This window comes from Elephantulus edwardii, unplaced genomic scaffold (genome assembly GCF_000299155.1).
Source record: "Elephantulus edwardii isolate Elephantulus edwardi_28Jun2011 unplaced genomic scaffold, EleEdw1.0 scaffold00004, whole genome shotgun sequence".
Taxonomy (NCBI): domain Eukaryota; kingdom Metazoa; phylum Chordata; class Mammalia; order Macroscelidea; family Macroscelididae; genus Elephantulus; species Elephantulus edwardii.
Genome location: NW_006399754.1, coordinates 4,626,519 through 4,636,778, shown reverse-complemented (window position 1 = coordinate 4,636,778; position 10,260 = coordinate 4,626,519). Strand labels below are relative to the sequence as shown.

Sequence of the window (10,260 nt, the reverse complement as noted above, 5' to 3'; positions counted from 1 at the left end):
CTGCGATCAACATGGCCGACATTTCCCCTCCGCGGCGTGAGCGGCTGCAATGAACTGTGGGGGATATTTATTCAACTTAGTGACAGCGGGGCCCGGCCGAGCCAGCGCGCTGGGGCATTAAAGGGGACCGGCCGGGCCGCCCCGGGATCGGGGTGCCTAGCTGGGGGGATGGGGGAGTGGGGGAGCTGCGGGGCCCCGCACTTGATGGTGTCTCGCCAGGAGGCCGGGGGGGCCAGCGACACAGCCAGCTTGAGAATTCGAGCACCTTCCTTCTGCCCCGCACATCCTGAAATCCGGGGTGTGTTAGGTCGTGGACGACCCAGTAAAGTTAGAAAGGATTAACGCCGCTCTTAGCTCTCAGAAGCTATAGGGCCCGCAGGCTTCTCCTTGGCCACCTTTGGAGGGGAGTTCCCGCAGCAGGGATACAGCACAAACAAGTTGACCATACTGTAAAGTGCACGAGCTACTACTTGGTGAAGAGCGGATTGTCTCTGCTGCCTGTGTGGGCATGGCCCTTGGAGGTGGAAAAAAAGGGGGAAAAAAAAAATTCTCACGTTTTTCTTTTCAGGCTGGATGGAAAGAAAACCATGCAACGTTTATGAATGAACTGAAAAACCTTCAGGCAGAAGGACTTACGACTCTTGGCCAATCCCTAAGGACAGCTTTTGATTTATTAAATTTAAATAGATTAGTAACTGGCATAGACAACTATGGGCAGGTAGGTTGAATATTAAGGTGGAAAAGTAGTTGATTCTTTCTTGTTTTGGAAAAGCACATTTCCAATCCAAAAGTGATAACATGAAGTATGAAACACGCCAGAGTAAAATCCAGTGTACACATAACACAAATGTGAACCCCTCACCATACACTCCTGTAATTTTATATCCCTCATACTTATTCCTTAAAATTCCTTTAGGTTAAGAATTAGAATCATAATTCTTTGTTAAAAATGGTCATGATAATGATTTTAATCTTTCAAGGTTCATTAAAGGGGGAAACCACTTTACCACTACTCTTGCTCTGATACCCCAGGTGGGCAGCTATGACAGCGGCTTTTGGACACTACTTTCTCAGTGGTCTCCATTTCTCTAATGCTGCTGTTAGGGACGGTTCAGTTGGGACTGACTCATAGCTGATCCTTCAGGTTTTCAGAGACTGTAGTAAGCACTGGAGGGAATTGCTGCTGCTGCTTCTCCTGCAAAGTACCTGGTAGATTCAATCTCTCTTTGGGAAGGCCCTGCCACTTCATACCTTTTAGAACACCAGCGTTCCCTCTGTTGTTGTTGTGTAAGGTAGAGTCTAAGCCAATCCATAGCTGACCCTGACCCTCTGAATGGGGGTTGTTTCAGAAGCAGTTCATCACATGAGAAGAGACTGCCCATCCTACCGTGGAGCAGCTGGTGGATTCAAACGTCACTTCTCTGGGATTGCAGCACAGCTTCTTGCCACTAGACCACCACTCTCTACTTCTCTGATAGCCAGTAAAACTATTGCAAGAACTTACCCTGTCTGTTCCATAAGGGTAAAATCTAACCATATAGTATGTTGATGGGTTAGAAGGTAAGATATTCATTATATTACAGTAACTAGTTAAATACATTGATTTCTTTTTCTAAACACACAGTTAGTTACTTGACAGAATAATTTTTTTAAATAAAATTCCATACCCTTGGAAAAACAGCCATCTGGAAAGTATGAAAAAACCCACTTTGAACCCCTAAATTTGCACCTGCAACTTAGCTACTTAAGGATTTCGGAGCAACCTAAAATCCCATGGTGCTTCACTGTGCAGTAACACAAGGTGGTTCTGATCCATTATAACTTTAAGGAGTTGCTGGCCTGGAAAAGAAAAGATCTTGAAGAATGTGTAGTGTTATACATAACAAAGGTGTAGTAAACCCTGAGAATTTCTTCTGTTGCAGTGTTCAGACCTAGCACCACAGCGTGTAATTCTGATTTGTTCTTTGCCCACTTCAACAGCCCCAGTTGTCAGGAGTTTTACCTTGACTGAATTGCACATCCATTGTTTAAAAGTAAAAGTGTTTCCTTACCACATTATCACATAACCTCCACACCCTGTGTTGCTTCATTTTATAAATTAAAAATAATTTAGGTAGATTTGCCAAGAACTTGGCAATTTTTTCCTGTAAAATTATAGTGAATTTCCCTTTGGTATCCCTTTGTTATGTGTAGTGATATATATACTCTTCCTACTTAAGGGTTTCATCCAGCCTTTAGATTCAAAGGAAAATGATAAACCTGCCCTTGCTTGGTAATTTGCCAGGTCCAATATGACATGGAAGGATCCCTGGTGATATAAGTGAAAGTGCTAACCACATCATTGGTAGTTTTAACCCTTTGAGTGGTTCTGTGGAGAAAGACCTCTCTGTATATAAGATTGGAGAATTGTATGGTGATTTCTCCTGTTACATGGACTTGGTATGAGTTGAAAATTGCTTTGACAGTTTCTATCAATCACAATGCATTTATTATTGCACAACCATTTCTGGTTTTGCATCACATTTCTTAAGTGGGAGAGCTATTTAGATATATTCATCTATGAACTATTCAAGTTTCTGAGGATGTTTCCTTAGGAAGAGTGATTGTCATGGAGAGGATGAGAACATTTTAAACTTTTCCAGTACTCTCTTAACAGTGAAACTTGCGCTAGCTAGACCCCAGTGTTAAACCTGTCATGAGTAGCAAAATTCAAATCGTTTCCACTAGTGGTTATAGGGAGCTCTGGTGGCCTAGTGGTAAGAATCTGTGCTGCAATCCCAAAGGCAGGTAGTTCATATCTACCAGCTGCTCTGTAGAAGGTTGATGGTCTTCTTCCATGAGATTTCCTGCCTCTGAAAACCTAGTAGAGGGTCAGTTGTGAGGGTAACAACCAGTAGTTACAGAAAAGTGGTAAGGCTGGATCCTGTCTGTGATGGGAAACTTTAAGAGGTCAGCAAAAAAAAATTGTAGTTCTTTCGATTCTATTTTTCATAGATCACTCTATGAAAAGCTTGTTGGTGACCAGGGTCAGAAGATCAGGATATGCTTTGGCAAATGAGGGTAGGGCCATTTGACAGGGAGTAGGATTAATGTCTTTTAGATGTTTAGATGAATATACCACCAAGAAAGAATGCTTGTGTCCTGAATTTACACCAAAATTGACATTGGTATTTAAGTAGGAATCCCCAACTTGATTACTTGAGAAAGTGTTCAATTAGAAGAATCTTTCTGGAGCTCTTGTGGCCTAGTGGCAAGACGCTGTACTTGCAATCCCAGAGGTACTCGGTTCAAATCCACCAGATGCTCTGCTGGAGAAGAAGGGGGCAATCTCCTGTAGCAGTCAGATCTGATTTGACGGTACATGTAAAAATAATACAAAAAAAATTTTTTTTAAAAAATTTTTCTGAAAGATTTCCCCCCCATTCACATAACCTGCTGATTAAAATACTTATTTTCTGTTCATAAAAGGATGACTTTTTAGAGAGTTTGGATGACTCAAATTTTTCGTATTTAGCAGTTTCTTGGATCCTTGAAATATTTTCACATATCTACATGAAGTACTTTCATTCTGTAATATCTGTTTTTATATAAATACCTGTACTAGGATCTGTGGGGTCCTCCTATACAGAATACTTATTTAAAGTATCAGTTATTGAAGGAAATGACGAAATGTGAGCTAGACAGAAGACAAAATTCCTTCCAGAGTTTTATAGAACCCTTAATATTTTATTGTCCAAAATGGTGCTTTCTCAATTACTTTTAAATATCTAAATTTCAAGTAGTGCTTTTTTCTATATGTGTGTCCATTTAAATAACTGTCCCCTTCCCCATATGAGTAGCATATGTGATTTTCTGTAACTATTGCAGGAGTATTTTTTAATATCTTTTTATCTGTTAAAACAAATATACCTTAGATGTAAAACAGGATGTTGTCAGAATTGGAATCGATAGAGCTAAAGTAGTTGGAAATTGAACAATTGGTGAAAATTTTCCTTATTTACTTTGAAGAATCCACTAAAAGATTCCATGCATATAGAATTCCTTATACATTATTTAATATTGATAATTAACACCATTTGCTGGTATTTCTAAAGTCATGGAATAATTCATAGCTTTTCCTCAATCTTTAATTATAGCAGTACCTGATTAAATGCTTATTATGACAGATAGATTTGATCCAATTTCAGGCATGTTTATCAGTTTTAAATAATTGTAATTCTTTAAGAACCACTGGAAACTGAGCCAATCTGAAAAAAGTCTTAAAGTTACTGGACTTAGTTTTAGAAGGATCAGAGGAGAGTGGGTGGATGGTTTTGTGTGTGTGTGTGTGTGTGTGTGTGTGTGTGTGTGACGTGTATGTAGAATATTAATTGAAATAGATTGTCAGTAATATTTGCAGGATTTTTACGTCATATATTTCCATTTATGTTCATCTGATAAACCTTACGTTAGCATGAAATTCATCATGCCTGCCAGACTCCGCACATGCCACCCAATATCCTAATACTGATGACTGTTCCAGGACTTAAAATGGTACCTGCTGTGTCCTCAGTGAAGACCGTTCTTGACCTGTGCTCTGAAAGACTGTGTATGCTTTTGAGGATTTTCAATGCTGAATGCTTTCTTCCTTGAACAGTGGTGGCTTTTCAGACAAGATCAGATTGAATGATTCTTAGGGACAATTATTCGAACAAATTTTATTTTTTTAGAGATCACTTTAATAACTAACTCTGAATTACCCACGTGGTACTCGTTTAGTCCTCAGATCATACCAGCTTACGGACTTTTAATTTTGTAGGCAAAGTAATGAGAATGACTCACACTTGGGTGTTTTTGTTTTGTTTTTCATAGGCTATAAACAGATGTATTAGCAATAGTATTTGTTGAGACGTGTAGTTAAGAAAGTGTAGATGATTATATTTGAATATAACTAACTGTAGGGCTTATGCACTGGAAACATTGTTGTGTGGTATTTTGTAAATGCTCTTAAGTCTTCTGAGCTTATAAACCTCCATAAAAATATTTTGTATTATTATTATTATTGGTGAAGAGATTTTGTAGTGGAACTTGCTTGAATTTTTTTTTTTTTTCACCTCTCTTCATTTAACTTTAAGAGAAGAACAATAACGCAGTGTGTGAAAACTTGAATCTCAGTCCTGGCCTTGTCATTAGATCTCTGTAGAACATTGGACAGACACTTTACCACCCTGTGCTTTTTGCCTCTTCAGTGAAACTATGGTACTCTTACTTTTGAGTTGATGAGAGGTTGAAATGGAATGGTGTATTTAAAACGTACATTTAAAAGGATGCAGTGCTTAGTAAAGAGAAGGGATAGACTTCTCCTTAATAGGTTAGTTTATTTACCTCTAATTTTTTTACTCTCTTGCAGCTTTTAAGTTTGACATTACAGTTGTAAAAAACGGATTCTTATTCTGTGCTCTGAAATGTATTACATTCAGAATTCATTGCCATCTTAAAGCAAAGCTATGAATTGTGTTGGAGCAGAGTGCCGATCTTTTTCCCAAGTGGCTGATGGTGGATTTGAACTGCCAGGAAGGCCAAACCGTTGGGTTAGCAGCGACAGTGCTGTCGGGCTAGGCCAATAGGTATTTTTTTTGTGCTTCATATTTAGTTCTAGTGAAACATACGTATAATTTGGCCAAAGTTGTCCTAACGGCAGTTGATGAACTTGGGATAAAATACTAACATATTTTCAGAGATCTGTTAGAATCTGCACATAAATGTTAAGATAAACTTAAAAGAAATTTTTCTTTTCAAACTCAATTTCCACAGGTATCATGTGTTTCAGAAACGCAGACTAATAATAGATTGGAATCACATCACTTTGGAAAAGTCATTCTTTTGCAGGAATACAAGTTAGTCTAGGAACTCTGACTCAAGAAGCATGTGCTGTAGGAGTCTTTCAAACAGGGAGCTCCCCCTAGTGCGTTTAGGATGAGATTTACCCAAATTTGATTTCTGAAAAACATTTTAAGAGCACATCTGTTGAGTAAATTGAAGGATATTTTAATAAGATTTGACTGAGCTCAAGGTAGCATAAAATGCAAGTGATTGGTTTGCTACTGAGGAATAATATTAAAGGTGGAACCTGAAATGGGGAGAAATTTTAGACTCAGGTTTTCTTTCAAAGCATTTACTACAATCTGTTCAGAATTTTAGAGTTTACGTCTTTGTTTTCTAAAGGATCAAGAAATTACTTTGTCATGAGAAATATTCTATGGGACATAATTTCGTTTCTAATGAAAAAATTATTGAAAACCTTAAGTGTAAAAGGCAAAAATAGTAGGTTTGTTCCTTTTTACAGAAAACTTTGTTTTTATTCAAGTAAGAGTATATACATGATTATGTATCAAAAAATGTAAGATAAAGAATGAAAAGTCTTCATCTAATATTTAAATTAATTCTACTCCATTCTAGTACCTTGCATACTTATTTAAGCTCCTTAGTGGTTCAAATTAGCTAGCTCAGGATTTTTTTTAAAACTCTGCTTATGCTGTAGACTTCTCCAAAGAGATGCAGTATTTCTCAGTGTTTCTTAAATATTTACAGTTATTTTCAGTCACTCATTTAAATCTGTAATTAACATTGTCTTGGTAGCTTTGTTTGTTTTTCAGTGATGGATCAGTGCTCACATATTTTAGCCCTGTTCCCTTCCATTTTAAAAAAACTTATAAACGCTCTGTTAGTTTAACCTCATTAATCGATTATTGTATGAATGCTGTACTTATAAGCAAAATATTGAAACTTGGTTTCATTCTGGATTGTTTTTATTCTCTAACTCATTTCCCCCTCAATATATTATATTTTCTTTTAAATATATATTTATATATATATGTATAAAGTGTGATACTTAGTGAATTTTAAACACTCTTGGGAAAAAACAAGCAGTGAACATTTGCATCTCCTGACAGATTTTCACTGTCCTTTCTAATGTTTTGTAATTGTTTCATGGATCTTTAGAGTGAAATGATGCATCACTCTCTCATAGGTAAAGAACAGAAGGCCCGGAAAAGAGAAAATACTTGTTTACTTTCTTCACATTTGTGACATATTTCAAAATTACAGTTGGTGGTGGAATAGTGAGACTCTTGTTTTTTGATAATTTTGTGTGTTTTACAACACGTTCTGTTAGCCGATAGAGCTGGTCCGAGGTTTCATAACGCAGTCTTACTGAGGGTGAATCTGGTATTTTCCTAATGCATCTGGGGTGTTTTCGGTTTTTCAAAGTGGAAACCAAATACTCAATTTTGGTGATTTGCTACACTTAGTTTTTATTATAGCATTCTTTTTGTTTAAACAATTTTTTTTTTTAAATTTTTGTGTGAACTGTCAAATTGAATCTGTCTGGTACAGGAGATTGCCTCTCCTTCTCCAGCAGTGCACCTGGTGGATGCGAACCCCATACCACTGAGAGTGCAGTGCAGCTTCTTGCCACTAGGCCACCAGAGCTTCCTAGTTTTTATCATAACATTCTGTAAGTTACTATAGAATTCTATTTTTAATTAGAATTTTTCCTTTTTTTATTGGGAAAAAAGAGGATGTTAATGTGGGAAATAGTACACAGGATTTGGTACCTTTCCTATTGTGAGGTCTATGCAGTTTCTGTGGAATCTTTAATGTAATGCATTATGTGGTGGACTTCTGCCCATAAAGTTGGCAGTTTTAATCCACCTTCTCAGGAGAAAAAGGAGGCAGTTTGGTCCTGTTAAAGATTTACAGCCTCTGAAACCTGATGGAAGACTATATGAATTGGAGTCCACTTGATTAGCAGTGCATTCGGTTGTAGGTTCCATTATATGTATTTGATAGTGTGTTTTGATTTTGTGGTTTGGAGTTTATTCAGTTTCTCTTGTAGTGAGTGACACTGTGAACAGTTCTACTCTGTATCATGGGGCGACTCAAAAACACATTGACTTTCTGATAGAGTGTGCATACTTGCTTATGTTAAGACTGCAGTTCCAGCTGAGGGTCTCCAAGTTAGTAAACGGTCATGTTTTCCTTTGATTAGATAGTTTTTAAGCATCATGTCTAAGATTCAGAAAACTTAATCTTTTTTTTTTTTTTAAAGAAAACTTAATCTTTTTAAATTCCCACTCCTGGTGGCAGTGAATTACTGGCGAGTCATATCACTTTAGACTATGTTTCCTCATCAGAAAGATGGATCAAAAAGACCTTTCTTGTAGGGTGTCAGTGAAGATCAAGTGATAGACAACAAAGTTTATTACTGTAACACAACCACTATTTTTTTATGTGTGTCAATTTCCTTTTATTTGAATTTTTAAAGATGAGAGAATTTTTGATCCTTTCTTCAGAGTAAGTATAATGTGTTGATATGGAAGAACTACTTCATTAATAAAATTGATTATGTTATATTGGCTAATCCCTTAAAGTCTGAGCTTCAGATTTCTTCAAATGGTGATCATGCCAACCTTGAAAATATCTGTAAAAATAAGAATATTTGTTACTAATAAAGTTTGGCTCATGAGGTAGGAGCTCGTTCTATAATAGAATATATGTCAATCCTGAGAAGCTAGAATAAGCTATTTGAGCTCATCCCAACCCAGTGTACAACAGTGAAACAGACCCGCTCGGTTCTCGCAGTCCTTGCAGTGTGGGAGCCAAAGTTGTAGGCACTGTGATGCTCCCTCATGTTGAAAGTCTTCCTCTTTCTATTGACCCTCTACTTAACCAAGCTTAATTTCCTTCATAACATTAGCTAAAGCAAAATCTACCTTTGGGAAGAGTTTTTACTTTTGGTTCATTTTTGGTTTTGAATGAAAGCTTTCTCTTAATCTGAAAATACTTCACCATGGTCGTATTAAAGTTTTTTCTTTTAAAAACCAGTTTGACAATAGTAAATACTTCAAGAGAAAAGCAGAACATGTTTTTTTTATTTCCACAGTAAGAAAAATTTCAAGGTTAGATCCAAATTTATTCCTAAATCTAGTTGTATAATTTAGAATTCAGGTTGGTGAACAGAAGATATTCTTACTGAGAAGAAAGGCCAAATGTAGAATAGATAATCGTTTTTTTTAAAAAAAAATGTATAATACATGTGTGGGAAAAACACAGTAGGATAAAATTATTCGCTAGGTCAAGATGACTCTGGAGGGAGATTTTTTTTAACCTAAGACAGGTCTCTAGGGTATGTGTCATAATTGTATATTGAGAGATATAATTTCACATGAAAATACTTTGATTTAAACTTCCTAACTCATTTAAAAGTTTAGTTGCAATCAAAAGACAAATTTCCATCAGTCTCATGATTAGTCATCTTAAAATTTATTTTTCTGTTTACCTATTATGGATGATAGAAAGAGAATTGATGCCTTTGAGATGTGGTGCTGGAGAAGAGTGTTGAATATAGCATGGACTGCTAGGAGAACAAACAGATTTGTCCTGGAGAGGGTGAAGCCAGACTGTTCCCTGGAGTCAAGGATTCTGAAGCTTCGTCTGACATACTTTGGGCATGTTGCAAGGAGGGACTGGTCCTTGGAGAGGGACATCATGTTTGGGAGAGTGGAGGGACAGCGCAGGAGAGGAAGACCCTCGATGAGATGGATCGATTCTGTGAGTGGAGTGGAGGGAATGAGTGTGTTTGAGACGGCGAGGTTGGCACAGGATAGAACAGCGTTTAGGGCTCTTGTACATAGGGTCGCAATGAGTCACAAGCGACTCGATGGCACATAACAACAACAACATTATGGCTTTTAATATGTTCCTTAAAAGATAATGACATTTCAGCCTTTTCTGTATACTATTTTTTATTGAATAAACTGAGAACTCATGGTGAAAGTCCTTGGAAGGATTATATTCACACATGAGTATTTTTGTTATAAAAATAGATTTGAGTGTGTGAGAGGGTAGAAAGGAAGGTTGTTGTTAGTCATTATTAGGCAATGTGATTTGTAACTTTAGTAAATGACAGAATTACTTCTGGCATGGTAAAGGAAAATGTCCTTTGTCTTAAAACTGGTGAATTTAGGTGTTAAGAAACATCAACACAGTCTCTGGTTATTTACTTAGACGATTTATACTACCCTATAGCACAGAGTAGGGTTTCTGAGAGAATAATGGATGAGAAAACGTTGTTCTACCTTTCTCCTGCAAACTCGTGAGTCCTAACTGCAGACTATTGTTCTACGATTCTTTCCTAGAATTTTTTTTTCCAAATCAGGATCTGTTCGTTCTAATTATCATTCTGTCTTTCCAGTTAAGAGTGTGAGCGCGGAGCGCTCC

The 10,260-nt window shown here is 37.0% G+C and overlaps 1 protein-coding gene across 1 annotated transcript in view; it reads left to right on the top strand.

Annotated features, from left to right (window-relative positions):
* INTS6 (integrator complex subunit 6) overlaps nt 1-10,260 on the top strand; it is an 89,229-nt gene that overhangs the window by 1,341 nt on the left and 77,628 nt on the right. The window contains exon 2 of the mRNA XM_006879514.1: nt 534-718. Within this exon, the coding sequence (XP_006879576.1) occupies nt 534-718 (185 nt within the window). The remainder of the gene's footprint in view (nt 1-533; nt 719-10,260) is intronic.